At 41.6% G+C, this 19727-nt stretch overlaps 1 protein-coding gene across 8 annotated transcripts in view; it reads left to right on the plus strand.

Annotated features, from left to right (window-relative positions):
• The window catches only part of KTN1 (kinectin 1), a 126194-nt gene extending 108063 nt beyond the window's left edge, over positions 1 to 18131 (plus strand). For 4 of the 8 annotated variants that reach the window (XM_057732883.1, XM_057732889.1, XM_057732893.1 and 1 more), the window contains one exon: positions 16690 to 18129. In XM_057732883.1, the coding sequence (XP_057588866.1) occupies positions 16690 to 16880 (191 nt within the window). In that variant the 3' untranslated portion in view covers positions 16881 to 18129. Of the gene's footprint in view, positions 1 to 16689 lie in introns of all 8 variants that reach the window. The other 4 variants (XM_057732885.1, XM_057732891.1, XM_057732888.1 and 1 more) reach the window with 3 other exon arrangements.
• Positions 18132 to 19727: the final 1596 nt, after the last annotated feature.

Here is a 19727-nt window from a genome sequence, read left to right on the forward strand (position 1 = left end):
GGCAGTATTTCATTCCCTTTTTATGGCTGAGTAATATTCCGTTACACACACACACACACACACACACACACACACACACACACACACACACACACACACACACACACACAAACACACACCCTCACACACACCCTCACGTCTTTTAATCCAATTGTCTGTTGGTAGACACTTGGATTGCTTCTATGTCTTGGCTATTGTAAATAATGCTATGAACATTGGGATATGTGTATATTTTCGAATTAGTGTTTTCATTTTTTCTATAAATATCCAGGAGTGGAATTGCTGGATCATATGGTAGTTCTATTTTTAGGTTTTTAAGGAACCTATACTGTTTTCCATAGCGGCTGCACCAATTTCCATTCCCACCAATAGTGTATGAGGGTTCCTTTTTCTCCACATCCTCTCTAACATTTGTTATTTGCAGACTTTTTGATGATGACCATTCTTACAGGTGTGAGGTGATATGTCATTGTGGTTTTAATTTGCATTTCTCTAATAATAAGTGATGCTGAACATATTTTCATGTGCTTTTTAACCATCTGTATGTCTTTTTTTTTTTTTAAGATTTATTTTATTTATTTATTTTTGGCTGCATTGGGTCTTCGTTGCTGCCCACGGGCTTTTTCTAGGTTGGAGAGCGGGGGTTACTTTTTGTTCCATTGTGGTGCGCGGGCTTCTCATTGCAGTGGCTTCTCTTGTTGCGGAGCTCGGGCTCTAGGCGTGTGGGCTTCTACTTAGTTGCAGTGTGTGGGCTCAGTAGTTGTGGTGCACAGGCTTAGATGCTCTGCGGCATGCGGGATCTTCCCAGCCCAGGGCTTGAACCTATGTCCCCTGCATTAGCAGGCAGATTCTTAACCACTGCACCACCAGGGAAGCGCTGTCTATCTTCTTTGGATAAATGTCTATTCAGGACTTCTGCCCATGTTTTGATTGAGTTATTTGCTTTTTTTGGTATTGAGTTGTATAAGCTGCTTATATATTTTGGATATTAATCCTTTGTCAGTTGCATCATTTGCAAATATTTTCTCCCATTCAGTAGATTTTTTCATTTTGTTGATGCTTTCCTTTGCTGTGCAAAAACTTTTAAGTTTAATTAAGTACTGTTTATTTTAGCTTTTATTTCTTTTGCCTTAGGAGACTGATCCAAGAAAATATTGCTACGATTTATGTTAAAGAGTGTCCCACCTATCCTCTCTTCTAGGAGTTTTATAGTTTCAGGTCTTAGGTTTAGGTCTTTGAAGCATTTTGAATTAATTTTTTTATGTAGTGTGAGGGAATGCTCTAATCTCATTGTCTCACATGTAGCTGTCCAGTTTTCCCAGAACCCCTTGTTGAAGAGACTGTCTTTTCTCCATTGTATATTCTTGTCTCCTTTGTTGTAGATTAATTGATTGTAGCTATGTGGGTTTATTTCTGGGCTCTCTGTTCTGTTGATCTATACGTCTGTTTTTGTGCCAATACCATGCTATTTTGATTTCTTAAAAAAAAAATTTTGTGTCATCACAGAGGAGTTTGTGCAACTTAAAAAAATTTTTTTTATTGAAGTGTAGTTGATTTGTGTTAGTTTCAGGTATACAGCAAAGTGATTCAGTTATATATATATATATATATATACACACACACACACACACATATATATCTATTTTTTTTTCAGATTCTTTTCCCTTTCAGGTTATTACAAAATATTGAATATAGTTCCTTATGCTATACATAGGTCCTTATTTGTTACCTATTTTATATATAGTAGTGTGTATGTTTATTTTGATTACCATAGCTTTGTAATAGAGCCTGAAGTCTAGGAGGGTTATGCCTCCAGCTTTGTTCTTTTTTCTCAAGATTGCTTTGGCAATTCTGGGTCTTTTGTGGTTCCATATGTTAAATTTTAGGATTATTTGTTGTAGTTCTGTGAAGAATGTCATGGATATTTTGATACAGGTTGCATTACATTTGGGGATTGCAGGGTATCTTTACATTTCTTTGGTCTTTAACTTCTTTGGTTAAGTTTATTCCTAGATATTTTAATATTTTTTGATGTAATTTTAAAAGGGATTTCCTTTTTACTTTTTTTTGATATTTCATTATTAGTGAATAGAAATGCAACAGATTTCTATATATTAATATTGTATCCTACAACCATGCTGAGTTCATTTATTCTAGTAGTTTTAGGGTGTGTTTATCACTTAATTTCATGTTGTTATATGCTTAGTACATACACATATATCCAGAAATAACATGTAATAATAGCATTTTGCATATTTTTAAACTTCATGCAAATCATTCTGTCATTTCCTTTATTTACTTAATATTAGTTTTAAAATTCATACGTGCAGCTTTTACTCATTCATTTTAAAACTATGGGTATGCCACAATTTATTTGTACATTCCTCTGCCAGTAGACATTTAAGTTGTTACTAATTTTAAAAATTTTATGTTAACTTTTGTTGTGATTTCCTTTAAGCTAAGAGATTGTGTGTGTGTGTGTGTGTGTGTATTTTCCACGTGGATTTTTAAAGTATTGCTTTTGAATATTATTGCATTTGAGTCAGTGAACATGACTTGTATGACAGGTCATGATTGGTTGGTTGTTTTTCTCCTGAATATGTGGGGACTTCAGAAGAAAGAAAATTTATAAACCAAAAAAAATTATTTAGTTTTGGTTTAAAATAATAGAGGTTATCTGCAAACATGCTAAGCTTTGGCAGGAAATGATTTTATCTGTGGAGTAGTTTGAGTTTTCACTTTACTTTACCAGGCTGGTTGTTATCCTCTTCGGTTTGAAAATGAGAGCCACGAGGAATAATTTTCCGGTCATCTTAGGAACACAGGAAATAGAGTCCAACAGGTGGGGGAAGTCTTACTTACTTTTATCTTTATGTGTTGTCTCATGCTTTTGCTATGAACAATCAAGAAATTAATGAGTTTTTGAATTAAGAGCAGGTTCTTCCTGAGCTATTCAATACAAAGTTCTTGAGATTTCATTCAGTGCCAAGTACAAAGTTTCTGTTTATCTGGTGAATGCCGTATTCCTTTCAGAATATCAGAAATATGGTATTGTTGGTTGTAATCCATATACTATAGTTGTAGGAAATGGAACTTCACTTGCTTACATTGATGTTAAGTTGCATCACCACCTAAATTGTGCAGACTTTCCAGCCTGTGCATCTAGTTTTTCTCCTTGCTAGCTGTGCAGGTAAAATAAAACTGTGGCTCTAGTAAATTCTCATCTAAATCCAATAATGTTTTCAGCAATTACTTTGTTGCCAAGTTCATGGTCAATATTTGTAACTATTGCAAGCAATTGAAAACAAGGAGTATTTTCTACTTGTTAAATTCAAATTTGTTAATTCCCATGGATCCCAAACTGTGCTGGTTTATTAGGTCTGGGCTGGGGTTCAAGATTCGCATTTCAAACAAGTTCTAAGTGATGGCTGATGTTGCTGGTTTGGGGACCACACTTTGAAAATCATGCGTTATGGTTTTCAATTTGCTCTTCTTGTTTTGCAGTTTCTTCACAGTTTCTTGTCAAATGAGAGTTCTTGTTTTCAAATATTGCTAAATATGTACTAGTTGCTTTTTATATTACTTTTCTAATTTCTATACATTTGAGGAGGGATAGATTGCATCGTATGCTCAGCCTATCATGCTGAAAATCGAATTCTCTCAAGATAGGCCTGAAAAAGGTAAAGTGCTCATTCAAAGTTTTCTTGGTGTTTCTTGATATTTCCTGGTTATGCCAGACCAGGACTATTTTTAAAAATACAAATTTATCTTAAGTTTTTCTCCTCTTTGGTGAATTTCTTTATAGGCAGGAATGCTATTCTCCCATTGACCACTGTTATGATTTTTAGTCCCTTGAAGGAAAACTAAAATTAGATGAGAAAAACAAGTTTTTCTCACTTCTGATACCAAGGATAGGATGATTTATGCACTCAACAGTGTGAGGACAATATAGAAACCCAGGTATAAAGATTCTTATAGACTCTTTGCCTTAATGTTCCCTTGGGGACAGTGTCTATGGACTGGATCTTCTGTTAAAACAGACCAACACGTCCAGTCAAGTGGAACAGGTTTTTTTCTGACAACCAATCTTGGTAACTTTCTGACAGTAGTTTGACATCTTTTTTGTTTGTTTGTTTTTCTTCAGATCTTTATTGGAGTATAGTTGCTTTACAATGTTGTGCCAGTTTCTGCTGTACAGAAAAGTAGATCAGCTGTGTTTATACATACATCCCCCATATCCCCTCCCTCTTGAGCCTCCCTCCCACCCTCCCTATCCCACCCTTTTAGGTCATCACCAACCATCGAGTTGATCTCCCTCTGCTCTGTAGCAATTTCCCACTAGCTATCTGTTTTACATTTGGTAGTGTATATACGTCAAGGCTACTCTCTCACTTCATCCCAGCTTCCCCTTCCCCCTCTGTGTCCTCAAGTCTGTTCTCTACATCTGCATCTTTATTCTTGTCCTGCCACTCATTAGTACCTTTTTTTAGATTCCATGTGTATGCATTAGCATACAGTATTTGTTTTTCTCTTTCTGACTTCACTCTGTATGACAGACTAGGTCCATCCACCTCACTACAAATAACTCAGTTTTGTTCCTTTTTATGGCTGAGTAATATTCAATTGTATATATGTGCCACATCTTCTTTATCCAGTCATGTTGATGGACATTTAGGTTTCTTCCATGTCCTGGCTATTGTAAATAGAGCTGCAATGAACATTGTGTATTCTTTTTGAATTACGGTTTTTTCAGGGTTATATGCCCAGTAGTGTGATTGCTGGGTCATGTGGTAGTTCTGTTGTTAGTTTTTAAGAAACCTCCATACTGTTTTCCATAGTGGCTGTATCAATTTACATTTGCACCAACAGTGTAGGAGGGTTCCCTTTTCTCCACACCCTCTCCAGCATTTATTGTTTCTATATTTTTAATGATGCCCATTCTGACTGGTGTGAGGTGATACCTCATTGTGGCTTTAATTTGCATTTCTCTGATGATTAGTGATGTTGAGCATCTTTTCATGTGTTTGTTGGCTGTCTGTGTGGCTTGGAGAAATGTCTATTTAGGTCTTCTGCCCATTTTTGGATTAGGTTGTTTTGTTTTGTTTTGCTTTTTATATTGAGCTCTATGAGCTGCTTGTATATTTTGGAGATTAATCCTTTGTCATTTATTTTGTTTGCAAATATTTTCTCCCATTCTGAGGGTTGTCTTTTTATCTTATGTTTCCTTTGCTATACAAAAGCTTTTAAGTTTCATTAGGTCGTATTTGTTTGTTTTTGTTTTTATTTCCATTATTCTTGAAGTGGGTCAAGAAGGATCATGCTATGATTTATGTCATAGAGTGTTCTGCCTGTGTTTTCCTCTAAGAGTTTTATAGTGTCTGGCTTTACATTTAGGTCTTTAATGCATTTTGAGTTTATTTTTGTGTATGATGTTAGAAAGTGTTCTAATTTCATTCTTTTACATGTAGCTGTCCAGTTTTCCCAGCACCACTTATTGAAGAGGCTTGCTTTTCTCCATTGTATATTCTTGCCTCTTTTGTCAAAAAGATAAGGTGACCATATGTGCATGGGTTTATCTCTGAGCTCTATATCTTGTTCCATTGATCTATATTTCTGTTATTGTGCCAGTACTATACTGTCTTGATTACTGTAGCTTTGTAGTATAGTCTGAAGTCAGGTAGCCTAATTCCTCCAGCTCCATGTTTCTTTCTCAAGTTTGCTTTGGCTATTTGGGGTCTTTTATGTTTCCATACAAATTGTAAAATTTCTTGTTCTAGTTCCATGAAAAATGCCATTGGTTATTTCATAGGGATTGCATTGATTCTGTAGATTGCTTTGGGTAGTATAGTCATTTTCACAATGTTGATTCTTCCAATCCAAGAACATGGTAGATCTCTCCATCTGTTTGTATTGTCTTTGATTTCTTTTATCAGTGTCTTACTGTTTTCTGCATACAGGTCTTTTGCCTACTTAGGCAGGTTTATTCCTAGGTATTTTATTCTTTTTGTCGTAATGATAAATGGGAGTGTTTCCTTAATGTCTCCTTCTGATTTTTCATTGTTAGTGTATAGGAATGCAGGAGATTTCTGTGCATTAATTTTGTATCCTGCTACTTTACTAAATTCATTGATTAGCTCTAGTAGTTTTCTGGTGGCATCTTTAGGATTTTCTATGTATAGTATCATGTCATCTGCAAACAGTGATAGTTTTACTTCTTTTTCAATTTGGATTCCTTGTTTTTTCTTTTTCTTTTCTGATTGCCATGGCTAAAACTTCCAAAACTTTGTTGAATAATAGTGGTGGAGTGGGAACCCTTCTCTTGTTCCTATTCGTAGAGGAAATGCTTTCAGTTTTTCACCATTGAGAATGATGTTGGCTGTGGGTTTGTCATATATGGCTTTTATTGTGTTGAGGTGGTTTCCTTCTGTGCCCACTTTCTGGAGCATTTTTATCATAAACGGGTGTTGAATATTGTCAAAAGCTTTTTCTACATCTGTTGAGATTATCATATCGCTTTTATCCTTCAATTTGTTAGTACGGTGTATCACATTGATTGATTTGCGTATATTGAAGAATCCTTGCATTCCAGGGATAAACCCCACTTGATCATGTTGTATGATCCTTTTAATGTGCTGTTGGCTTCTGTTAGCTAGTATTTTGTTGAGGATTTTTGCATCTATGTTCATCAGTGATATTGGCCTGTAATTTTTTTTTGTGCATCTTTGTCTGGTTTTGTCATCAGGGTGATTGCAGTCTCTTAGAATGAGTTTGGGAGTGTTCCTCCTTCTGCTATTTTTTGGAAGAGTTTGAGAAGGATAGGTGTTATTTTAGCTCTTCTCTAAATGTTTGATAGAAATTGCCTATCAAGCCATCTGGCCCTGGGCTTTTGTTTGTTGGAAGGTTTTTAATCACAGTTTCAATTTCAGAGCTTGTGATTGGTCTGTTCGTATTTTCTTTTTCTTCCTGGTTCAGTCTTGGAAGATTGTACTTTTCTAAGAATTTGGCCATTTCTTCCAGGTTGTCCATTTTATTGGCATGTAGTTGCTTGTAGTAGTCTCTCATGATCCTTTGTATTTCTGCGGTTGACACCTATTTTGAATAAACTAACTGCATTTCCTACCCACACTTGCATAGAAAATACAAAGCTTTCTCATAGGTGTGGAGTGCCTGGTTTGAATGTTATGAGTAGCCTTACAGACAGCTAGCCCCCTCTCTAGTCACTCTCAGAATGGCTTAGGCCTGAAGGATGGACTACTTCACCACTGTAGACGACATCACCCAACATCCTGGAACATACACGCGCTTAGCATATACCACCTAACTTTTGACTGATTATGGCTGATGCCTCTACAAAGCAACTAATTAACCATTTACTTGGAATTTTATCAATGATAATAATAATACAAAAATAATAGCAACTGTAATAATTATGTGTATTTATTGAATGCTGTTTTCCAGGTACCATGCTAAGTGTTTTTAACTGCATGTTTCATTTTGCTAGTGATTTCCTTTTGAAGGTTTTCTGGGAAGGTGTGTTATTGTGGAAGTATATTTTGGGGAGTTTTCACAGAGCTTTCCAATGCCAAAGTTGAGTTTCTGGTAATCCAAAGCCTAGACTTTCTAGAAGCTTGAAAAAGGCAAGGAAAAGAATTCTCTCTTAGAGCTTCCAGAAGGAACTCAGGCCTGTCAACACCTTGATTTTTATACCAGTGATACCTATGTGGGACTTCTGACCTCCAGGATTACAAGAAAATTAATTTGTGTAATTTTAAGACACTAGGTTTATGGTAATTTGTTACAGCAGCAATAGGAAACTGATACAACCACTCCTGGCTGCAGTTTCCTGTCATCTGCACCCGGGATGGATGTCCATGCTTGTTCAGCAGCTGCAGACCAGCTCTGGCCCAAGGCAACCTAGTGAACTTCTCTGCCATCTCTGGGCTTCTCCAGTAAGGCTTGAACTCCTGCTTCCCCTTCCAACTCTGTCCTTCTCTAGGTATTCTGCCTCAGCCCTAAGGTATTCTTTAGAGTTATTTTTACGCTGTTAAGAGTTCATCCCCTGGTATAATTAACAATTGTTTATATTAAACTTTCCCTGTTCAAATTCTGTGGGGTTTTGCCTCTTGATTGGACCTGAACTGATAGACCCCTCCAATAAACATCCTCTCCCAGATTTTCTTCCTCACGCTGCCCTGTGCTTTCTCCCCACTGACCCAGTCTCTCTCCTTGCTTTCTTCCAACCTGAATCTTCCCACTTCTCCCTCTGGAAATCCTTTCCCTTGGAAAACTGATACCCCCACAAACATTCTTTATATATATACTCCCTTAAATCTTATGCTATCTAGAAATAGTGTGTCTCCTCTTTGCTGTCAACCATATGCCTCCTAGTCATTCCTTCCCATTTGTTAAAAACTGGCATCCACCTGTAGCTTTCTCTCCAGTGCAAGTCCCACAACCATCACAGGTGATTTGAACTTCCATATTGATCTTTCACTCAACATTCGAGGCTTATAATTTTTAGACCTTGACTCCTGTAGAGTTTCTTATGGCTGCTATATGACCATTAATTTAGTGTCTTAAAAACAACACAAATTTATTCTCTTACAGTTCTTGGAGGCTAGACGTCCCAAAATCAATTTCACTGGACTAAAGTCAAGGTGTCAGCAGGAGTGGTTGTCTTTGGAGGCTCTCGGGGAGAATCTGTTCCCTTGTCTTTTCTGGCTTCTGGAGGCCTCCTCTATTCCTTGGCTGGTAGCCCTTCCTTACCTCACTCCAGCCTCTTGCTTCCGTTGTCACACCTCCTAATTCCTCTTGTGGTCTCCTTGCCTTCCTCTTAAGAAGAGATCCTTGTGATTATACATAAAGCCCACGTTGATAATCCAAGATGATTTTTCGGCCTTAAGATTTTAAAAATAATTACATCTGCAAGTTCCCCTTAGCATGTCACACAACATAGTCCCAGCTTCTGGGGATTAGGGCATGGCTGTCTTTTGGGGGGCCATGATTCAGACTACTGCAGCTCCAAAGACATGCATCTCTTCCACACCTGTGAGCATACCTTGAACCTTGTCGTTAGCCTGCAGTGTTCCAGCCTCTGATGCCATCGCCCATCATTCCAGATCTCTCGGCCTCTGACTCCTACAGGTCCTGCCATTTAAAAAGTTATAACACCTATTAATTTCATTCCTTTCTCTGTGGTTTCACATATCTACATCTCTTTTGTGAATATATGAAATTCTGTTACCCCTTGTCTCTCACACATACTTGGCAAAGAGCTCCAAATCTGTATGACAGGATATTCAAGTGGAAGCTTATGTAGAGACGAAATTGTCAAGTGGGGCAGGACTCTGTGATATGAGGACTCTGAAAATGGAAGATGGGGGAAATGGTCCTGCTGCTCTTACTTCCTGCATCCACAGTGATGGCATAATAGGGCTTGAAGTTAAAAATTAATTTCAGAGTTTCATGCTTAAAGCGTTTCTGAATGAGAACCAGCACAGCAGTCACGGCATGCATTTATGGATTGTGCACGAGGAATCAAGACTTGGCTTCAGCACGTCTTAGTCCTTTCAGGCTGTTATAACAAAAATACCGCAGACTGGGTAGCTTAAGAACAACAGAAATACATTTCTCCCAGTTCCGGGAGCTGGAGTCTGAGCTCAGGGTGCCAACGTGGTGGGGTGAGGGCCCACTTCCAGGTACAGGCTTCTCATTGTATTTTCACATGGTGGCAGAGGCAAAGGAACTCTCAAGGGCCTCTTGTAGAAGCGCACTAATTCCATACATGAGGGATCCTCCTCACGGCCTAATCACCTCCCGGGGCCCACCTTCTAATGCCATCACCTTGGGGCTTAGGTTTCAACATATGAATTTTGGGAGGGCACATTTAGACCATAGCAAGCATCATGTCTGCTTTGAAACACTCCTGATCACGTGTGGCCTGTCCACCCAAAAGCCACAGCCAACCTCCTTCTTTGCGACCACCCACTATAGGGGCTAAAAAGCCACATATTCACTTTTCTAGCTTCCCTTGTAGCTTAGAGTTGGCGTGTCACCCAGATCCAGGTTGTGAAGCTTAAGCAGAGGGGCTTCCGGGAAAGCAAAGTCCTCTTTTTTTAAAAAAACCCAAAAAACAGCACACGAGCTGGTCCAGGCCTTTGGCCTTTCTACTTTTTCCTGCCTCTAATATAGAATGACTAGAGGTGCAGCAGCTTACTTGTGACATGAAGGACAAGCCAAAGAAATTGTAGAAAAGGCCCCCAAATCTTTGAAACTCTTACCTACCCCTGTAACTTCTCAGCTCCAGACTTCTGAGTATGTAAACAGAAACAAAAACAAAAACAATTTGTTTAAACCACTTTAGTTGATTTGTGGCCAAAACCAATCCTGTTACACAATGCTAGGCAGAATCTGGTAGTCCTTCCTCTGAGTTTCTGTTGCACTTGTTGCACAGTCTTCTATTCTGTTATCACTGGCTTATTTTCGGTTTGTCCGCCTGACTTTCCCAATACTGTGCTCTCCTTGGGGTCAGAGACTATCTTATCACTTTGGTGACCCCACAGCTACTACAGTGCCTGGTAATGCATGATACCACCTAGTAACACTTTGTTACGTGAGTGGAGGACTGAGTGAATGATGCGGTCATGTGGAGGATGGTGTGGGGAAGGAGACAGTAGTGGCAGTGAGACCAGGGAAGAGGTCGTAGCAGTGAGAATCCAGGCAAGAGGTGATGAGGGAGTGAGCTAAAGCAGGACCACGCAGATTAAGGAAGGATGGATTCAGGGGTTATTTAGGAGACTGAGGGACAGGACCTGGTAAGGGCTTGAGGAAGAGAGGGAAGGAGAAGAAGGCTCAAGGATGGATGAGAGCCTCTCAATGCATGGTGGGTTCAGGCATCCACTGGTTTTGTGATGTTGGGTTAGTTACTCAGACATGTCGGCACCTTCGTTATCTCATCTGCAAAATAAGGATAACAGTAATACACTCTTAGGTTTGTTGTTGGAGGTAAATGACTTAGCACCTATAAATTCCTTTTAACAGGGCCTGGCACATTGTAGGTGTTCCACAGTTATTAACTGTCACCATTATTGTCAAATATTGGGGCAGGAGAGCAAGAAACTAAGGAGGGTGTTGAGAGAATGAGGAGGAAGGGCCAAGTAGCTGGCAGGGTGACTTTAGGATGCTAAACACCTCGGTCTCATCCCCTGGAAGAAAGGCTTTATTTAAAGTGGGAATGAAAGTCATTTAATGATCTCAAGAGGAATGGGATTAGGTACAGGCTGCATTTATTCAAGACTTGTGTCAGCTGGTTATGCTGCTTTGATTATTGTTTTAAACATGTCCCGGGGGCTTTGGGTAAGAAATGAAGAGTTGAAGATGCTCATTTTTAATGTGAAGAATTGTAAGCTATTCTGGGGGCACAGTAGGAGTCTTGAGAGGGTTGGGCCTAACAGATTTTCTGAAACAATTAATGCAGCCCAACAGCAAAAATAACAGAAGAGGCACCATGTGAGGGCTATTAGCCTTGAGGCAGTGGAGGATCCTGCATGAGGAAGCAGGTTGAGGTGGTGGCACAGAAACTGCACTCAGCTGCTGCAACTGGGGCCATTTTTTAGGTTACAAGGGGACAGTGACAAAAGCTCTGCTTTCTTAATGCCTATGGGGGTCAAGTATTTTACACGTTACTTTACTGCACTTGATTTCCCTGCAAGAGTGGGATATTATTACGTCCATTTTAAGGAGCAGAAAATTGAGGATTGAAGAGATTAGGTGACATTTCCAAGATGCACCAATCAGGAAGAGGTAGAACCAGGATTCACACCAGATCTGGCCACCAAGATCTGGCTGCTTCCTTTTCACTGTGCTCATGACAGTGCTGTGCTCAGGAAATGTTATTGGAGGAGTTTTTGCCTCTTTGTTACAGGAGGTGCTTTTCAGCTCATACTCAATCTGGAATTTTACTTGCCACCAGAAACGGCAGAGTATAAACCCTTTATTGTGGCTAAATCATGGGCAGAAAGTGGAGGAACCAGGGAGAGACGTGGCTAACAGAGGAAAAAACCTCACACTGCATGTGATGGTTAATTTTATGTGTTGACTGAGTCACAGGTGCACAGATCTTTGATCAAACACGCTTAGTGTTTCTGTTGAGGGTATTTTTGGATGAGATTAGCATTTTTAAAAAATTTATTTATTTATTTACTGGCTGTGTTTGGTCTTCATTGCTGTGCGGGCTTTCTCCAGTTGCAGAGAGTGGAGGCCACTCTTCGTTGTTGTACACAGGGCTCTCTTTGCAGTGGCTTCTCTTTTTGCAGAGCGCGGGCTCCAGGCACGGGCTTCAGCAATTGTGGCTCACAGGCTCTAGAGCTCAGGCTCAGTAGTTGTGGTGGCATATGGGATCCTCCCAGACCAGGGCTCGAACCCGTGTCCCATTGGCAGGCGGACTCTGAACCACTGCACCACCAGGGAAGTTCTGAGATTAACATCTGAATTGGTAGACTGGGTAAAGCAGACTGTCCTTCCTAATGTGGGTGGGCCTCACCCAATCAGTTGAAGGCCTGACTAGAACAAAGAGGCTGACCTCTCCCAAGTAAAAGAGAATTCCTCATGCCTGACTGCTTTTGAGCTAGGATATCGGTATTTCCTGCCTTCACACTTGAACTGAAGCATCAGCTCTTCCTGAATCTTAAGCCTGCTGGCCTTCAGACTGGAAGTACACCATCAGCATTCCTGGGCCTCCAGCTTACCGACTCACTCGAGAAGCCTCCATGATCACACGAGCCGATTTCTTATGATGAATCTGTGTGTGTGTGTGTGTCTGTGTGTCAAAACACACACTGCAGTGCTGAGCACATGTATGCCAGCAAGTGGTGGTGAGGCAGGAAAGTAACTTTCCCTGCAAAATGTAGTAGAGATGATATTTACAGTTATGTGTGAACTTGGAGCAAATATTACTTATTCCTTGCACTTTGTATTAAAGACTCTGATTCCAGGAAAGGACAAGTCATGGTAGCAAGGCACTGATGAGCACTGGATGGGAGAGTAGACAGCTCTGTTACTTGGACTGCAGCAGTACCATCACCAGACTTCCACTGCAGCCCCTGTGAATGTTCTAATGACCACAGTGTCCACTGACCAGTCTGGAGGCTCTGCCTTCCTCCAGTCACAGGGGTGAAGAGGGAAAGGAGGGCATGTGTCACATGGAACAGAAGCTGTGTAAAATGCAAAACCAAAGAAAAGGAAAACATTTCCTCTAGCCACGGCTGGCTAAAGCTTTCATCAGTTCTTAGCAAGGGGAGATTAGAAGTCAGGATCAGAGTCTACCTCACTGCAGATTATTTATCTTTTGTGTGTATCGTTCTGATTAACTGTAATGACAGTAATAATAATGGTGAAGATTTATTGAACGATTGCTGTGTTCCAGCTGCTGTGCTAAGTACCGTAAGTACATCATCTCATTTAACTTTCACACTAAAGGAAGTAGATTCTCATATTACTGTATCGTACCGAGGAGAAAAGTGAGACGCAGAGAAACTCACTGACTTGCCCAAGATCGCACAGCTATTGAGTGGCCCAGTCAAGGCTTCATGCAGGCAGTGCGATGTACAACCTACGTTCTTAGCTCCATTCCCAGGAGTGAAGGTGGCCGTTCTCATCTGATTCTTTGGCCGGCTTCATAAAGTTAAAGATACCATCCGAGTTCCTGAATGGAATGGTCCCTGCATGGCAACTGCAGTCAAGATTTTGGTGTCCAGACTGGGCTGATGAGGTGCACAGCTTGCATATTGCATGCTGCCTGAATTAAGCTTTGCAGGACTGGATGTGCCATCATTTTAGGTGACAGTTCTCACCAACAGTGACATTCGCTGCTTCTTGGGATATCAGCATTGTGGTTAGATCACTTCCAAGTAACCAGGAATTGGCTTCAAATCCTTTTGTCCCTCAAGCTGTGTGGGCCATAGGTAATTGATCTAAATCTATAGATCTTGTACCTGTCGAGCAGGGATTCCTGCACCTCTTCATAAGGGTCACTGTGAGGACTAAAGGATAAACCTGGGCCAAGCATATAACACAGTGCCTGGCATTTAGAAGGGACTCAATGAATATCGGTCTCCTAAAAGAGGAGTTATAACTACTTGGTCATACATCCTTAATCCATCATTACCTAACACTGAGAGGCATCTTAGGGTTTTTTCAATACACATGAATAGAACCCTTCAGTTCAATCTAACAGACGTTTGTTGAGTGCACATATGGTGGGCTCTGATTCCCAAATGTCCCTGGCTCCTGGGGTGGGTCTGCAGACTGGGTCCTTGGTTTGTTACATTTCTATCGGTCCTTGGCATGTGCTTGCAGGACCGACTGAAAGTGTTAAAGGAACTGAGACCATGATGGCATCTCCTGCTTCCCCCTTAGGGACTGGAGTGCAGCCTCAGTGCAGAGAAGCAAGCACGGGCTTGGCCGTGTGCCCGAGGTCCCACGTCCTAGAGCATGATGTGCGAGCTTCTTCCCACCGTACAGTAAAGAACTCGTCCTCTGCACATTGGAGGTGGCAAGGGTGGCATTTTCTTCAGCAATAGGAAGGAGGCACCTGGATAAAGAAGTTTCTGTAGTCGCTGATTTCCCTTTTTCCTTTCTCCCCCATTTATCTCATAAGACCCCAAAGGACCTGGTGGAGTCTTGACTCTTAACTCCTCCATGGAGTGGAGACAGAGGCTAACGCTTGTTCCGAGGGCTGCCTGGGTGACTCCTGTTGTGTCAAAGGTGTTTGCTCAGGAGCAAGCTGTTTGCTCTTCATCCTGACATCTGCTCAGTCCAGGTGCTGGAGCTATTTTAGGTAGCCAACTGCAGGAATTACTTCCCATCATCCTGAAACGGATCTCATGAGCCTGTAATTGCTCTGTACCTGTGTGTGTGTGTGTGTTCTGATAAGTCTGATTGAAAATCTTAAAGAGCTCCCTGTGGATTTTTCTGCCCTCCTCATGACCACTGGTTCCTCTTTATCCACCAGTGGGTAAAGTCTTTGAGGAACAGAATCCATCCTGAACATGGCCTGGTGTGAACATGCTCTTCTGGTTGTGCTGGGCTCCCTGGGTGCCCAGAGCTGGGCAGATACTCTCACAGGAACCACAGGAGCATCAGGAAAGGACGTCCTCTGAGTTTGCATGTGGCTCTGGGCTTGAGACCAAAGCTGAGGGATGGCAGGACTCTTGCAATGTCAGGGCTCTTCTCTTTTAGATGTGAACTGTATGACAGGTTTTAAGCCAGGTTAAAAAGGCAGAAATAACTGGACGATAAGGAAAACTGAGCAAAAGGAAATAGATTTTTAAGTAGTTATAGCGACATGTTTTTCAGTAAGGTGACTCCCAGTAGGTTCAGAAACCAAAAATGGGTTTCCAAGGCAGCGAAAGCCCCTCCTCAAAGATGCTGTTAACAGCAGCAGCAACAACAGCCATATCATTTTTATAGGCCTTACCTGAGGACCTGACTCAATGTTCAAGTCTACATAGATATGACTCACTGAGTCCTTACTGCATCTCTATGATACGAGCAGTCTCACCCGCTTTTGCACATATGGAAATGGAGGCACAGAGTTTAAGCCCTGGCTGGACATCACAGAGGGATGCGTGGCAGCGCCGGGTTTCAAGTGCAGGTCTCACTCCCAACGCCTAGGTTTTGATTGATAGGTTCCAAAGCAATGTCAGCGTGAGGCGCTTTAGTGGTGGAATACACCCTGCCTGTCTCATGGGGCTGTCATCAGGATACAGAAAAGCATTTTTGAGGACCTGCAATATTGTACAAGGATAAAGAGGCATTATTATTATCATTGGGTCACTTAAGTTTTCAACTCTACCAATGGATTCTTAGTGCACATCTCACACGCAGTCACTAGGGGGAGGCAACAGACAATGCATATAAGCAAACAGTCTCGGAAGGGAAGTGCATTTTTCTTGTAAATGATGCTCAGGGATTTAAAACGGAAAAGCAAAGGCTTGTCTTGGGCTCTGGCTGCCATTCTCATCCAGGTTTGATCTCGTGCTTTTGTTGAAGTGTTTCCACGAAGGCATCTTCGTCTCTCATGGATACTCTGGAAGAGTGGGTATTGCTCAACAGACGAATGGCAGAGACTGAAGGCTCAGCACTGACCATCTCATTGTTCTCTGGCTTCTTGCCGTGTTCCTCTGTGATCACGTCCGTTTTCCTCGAGGTTCAGGTTTGCCTTTCTTCTCTCCACCCCGTCTCTCTCTAGACTGTACTTGTTGGCCATGTGAGGCACAGTTAGGAAGGCACGTTCCTGACCACTCCCACCCACGGAATTCCCCTCTCCGGGGCTGCTCTGTTTGGTTAGTGCATGCAGATGCTTCTGTGGCTACTTCCAGTTCATTGTCATCCTTGTGTTTCTTCCTGTGCTGGTTTGTTCTCTTTCCACGCTTCTGGAAGTCTTCATTTCCCTTTTGGAAAGGGAAGAGTGTTGGACTAGGAGTTCAAGCCCCATGAATACCACTCGCTAGCTAGTTGAACTGGAGACATAGCAGAATGCCACTGAACTTTTGTTTCAGTGGTAGTTATAACTTCCAAGTCTACCATTCAGGTATAACACTGCTTACTTGGAAACCCACGTTACTCTTGCTCTTGCCTCCGCTGTTCATGCAGAATTATCCAAATAGTTCATCTTCTTTCTCACTACAGGTATTTCTGGAGGTCAGTCCCGAGGTACTCATGAAAAAGTCTCCATCTGTGGTGTCTACTCTGCCAGGTGCCGATTCTCTTTGGCTTCCCTAGAACCAAAACCAACATGGAACTCTGTTGCCAGAAGGAAGAGAGGCTCTTTTACCTTGTGTTACCATCTGCTAGAAGGAGCCCAGAGTAGAGCTGCTTGAATTTCCAGGTGTGACAGAGTTTACCATCATCTCAGTTGCCTCTCTCACCTTCAGGACCGGCTGGAGGGACATTCACAGAATAGCCTCTTCCCCAACCTCCACCCCACTCATCTTGTGAACGTCTATACTCCTTTAACAACCACAGGCCAATCAGTGGTGCTCAACTCCCCTCCCTTAAGACGAGTTCTACATCCTTCTGAAAGTAGGCTATTTGCCAGGCATGATGATATTTTTGACCCTATCAGGGACATATCCTGAGTTCTCCCCAAGAGACTTCCCATGCACATCAACTACTGCAAGACCTGTGCTTGTGGCTCCTGACCCCCAGTGGTGGACATGGAAGCCCTGGCTGAAGATGTGATCTCTGTTTTGACTGAAAAGAACTGCCACTGAGACCGTAACGATCTTCTTGCCTAGTTCTTCATGGTCTTCTTCCTTCTTCCACCTTTCTCTTGATCTCTTCTTTCATTCTAAATATTACTGCAATGTGTTAAAAACTGAAAGGGCCATGTCAAAAGGAATCCAAATTTTCTTGAAGGGGCTCCCCTAACCAGATTTGGGACAACTTGAACATCAGAATTAATAATGATAGTAATAATGACAGTGATGGATAATAACACATTGCATTAAAAAAAGAATCTACCCGTCTACATTTAATGTCAATTAATAAATATGGAGGAATGACTACAAAACCATTTTTCAACCACTACAGTAGTAATTAATTCAGGTAAGAATTTGTAATGGATACTAAAACCATTGGGTGAAAGGTTGATGGGGAAGAGGTTACTCACACAATCTTCAAGTAGCATCCCCTAGATTACTTACTAATTACAAAGGGGAAAAGGTGCTTTATGAAGGAGAAATCTGGCAGACACCACCTTAACTAAGTGATCAAAATTAATATCACTAGTAATGGATAAATTGACATCATGGCCTCTGGTGTGACACCTGAGAACACAACACCACCTGTGTGGGATTCTTGCCAAAAATATTGAGCCTGAATCTAATCAAGAAGAAATTTATCAAACATATCCAAATTTGGGGACATTCTACGAAACTACTGGCCTGGATTCTTCAAAAACTCGATGTCATAAAAGGTAAAATGTCTGGAAATGATCCCAGATTAAAGGAGAGTAACAAGACATTTGAACTAAGTACAATGTGTGACCCGTGACGGGATCCTGGATACGGGGGCAGATTAGCCTTCAGCTGAGGAACTCTGATTATGGATGGTAATAGCATCACATCAATGTTAGAAATCGTAATTTGTGTAAAAAAGAAAAAATTAAAATGAAATTAGACATACAGTGAAATAAAATATCATTCATTATTTATGCTTGTGAGTCTGCATTTTTCTAAAAGCCTGCACATTTCATGGGCTGGTAAGTATTCCCATGATCCTTACTTGCTCCTTTTCTGATCTTCTCTCTCAACTTTCCGTTATTTCTCAGTGAGAGGGGTCTCACAAAGAAGAGGGAAAATAATCAAGAAATGGCAGTTTGAAGGGCACCATTATTAGCTGGTATTTCCTTTTGGGACAGTTGTGGGAGAGCCACGGCTCTTGACAAAAGGGGCCATTTCTGTTTTTATTGGACAAGGGCTTGGTTTGGGGTAAGACATTTTTTACTTTCTTTGGGTTCTAAAAGTTTGGTTATTTGAAATACACAGTATTTCCTTTCCTTGCTCGTTCTAGCCCAATACCCAGGGCAGAAGCCTGGAACCAGAGAGGCTCCACAGATGGGGCGTCTGGATCATGGAGCTCCTTGGACTACACCAGGGGCAGTGAAGCCTGCAGTTCTTGCCAAGAGGAGAAACACTGTTGCCATTTGAAAAGTATTATCATTATTATTTTGCTACTATTACTGTTGTTGTTTGAGTTCCAAAAGTAAACAAAACAAAACAAAACCTGAAGGAGCATCTGTTTGACTTCATAAACAATAACATTGGAAAGAATGAATAAATTATGTAAAGACTATTTCCTGCCAAATACAAATCTTTTCTTGGCTTTGGAGAACTTCTTTTGGTTTTGGTTTCTGGGTTAGGAGATAAGTTGAATTTGCTGTCAGGAGTATTTCAGAGAAAGGATCACACCATCAGAACCAAGCCCCAGCTCGGAGGGAGGTTGATGGAAACCTCACTTAAGTCTGGGTGACCCCAGGGCGTGGGTGACCTGTGTTTCCTTGCCAGTGCTGTAGCCCAAGGACCCACTGAGGTAGAGAAGGCACAGGTGACTGGGGGACAGTATGGGGGCTCTGAGGGCAGCCTCGTGGAGTCCTGGCGCCCCATCTTAGTGCAAAGAGAATACTCAACTATCCTGGGCCCCTGGAAGGACGAGGAGGGGCCAAGTGAGGCCCAGAGCGGGGCTGGGGAAGACACGAGCATGGACATTTATTTAACTTTGATGAGAATGAGTTTGCTACCATCAGCAGAACAGAGGCTCAGATACAGAAGTTAAACTGGTTTGTATAAAATTAATGTTACACCTTGACAGTCTGAGTCAGAGGCTCTGAAATTTGAATGGCTATACATATTGATATTTTTTGGGGTTTAGCTGGGCCTGAACAAACTGCCGTTCCTGAAAGCAGATGGTATTTGAACTTTCCTTGCTTGTTTTATTCTGGATTAAAAGTTTCCCAGGACTGGGAGGCCAGGCCCTTTATTTTAGCCTCCTTCTCCTTCCTGGTCCATCTAGGATTCCTGATCCAGAAGGGCTCTGGGTTTGCGGTGGGTCTTCCTCCACCTTTCCGGGGCTCACTCCCCATCCTCCGCCCGCACGTGCTGCTGGCCCCAGATGACAGAGGGGACTGGGGGCACGGGGACTCAAGAGCGCCCCCAGGAGAAGCCCGT

The sequence above is a fragment of the Hippopotamus amphibius genome, chromosome 4 (genome assembly GCF_030028045.1).
Source record: "Hippopotamus amphibius kiboko isolate mHipAmp2 chromosome 4, mHipAmp2.hap2, whole genome shotgun sequence".
Classification (NCBI taxonomy): Eukaryota; Metazoa; Chordata; class Mammalia; order Artiodactyla; family Hippopotamidae; genus Hippopotamus; species Hippopotamus amphibius.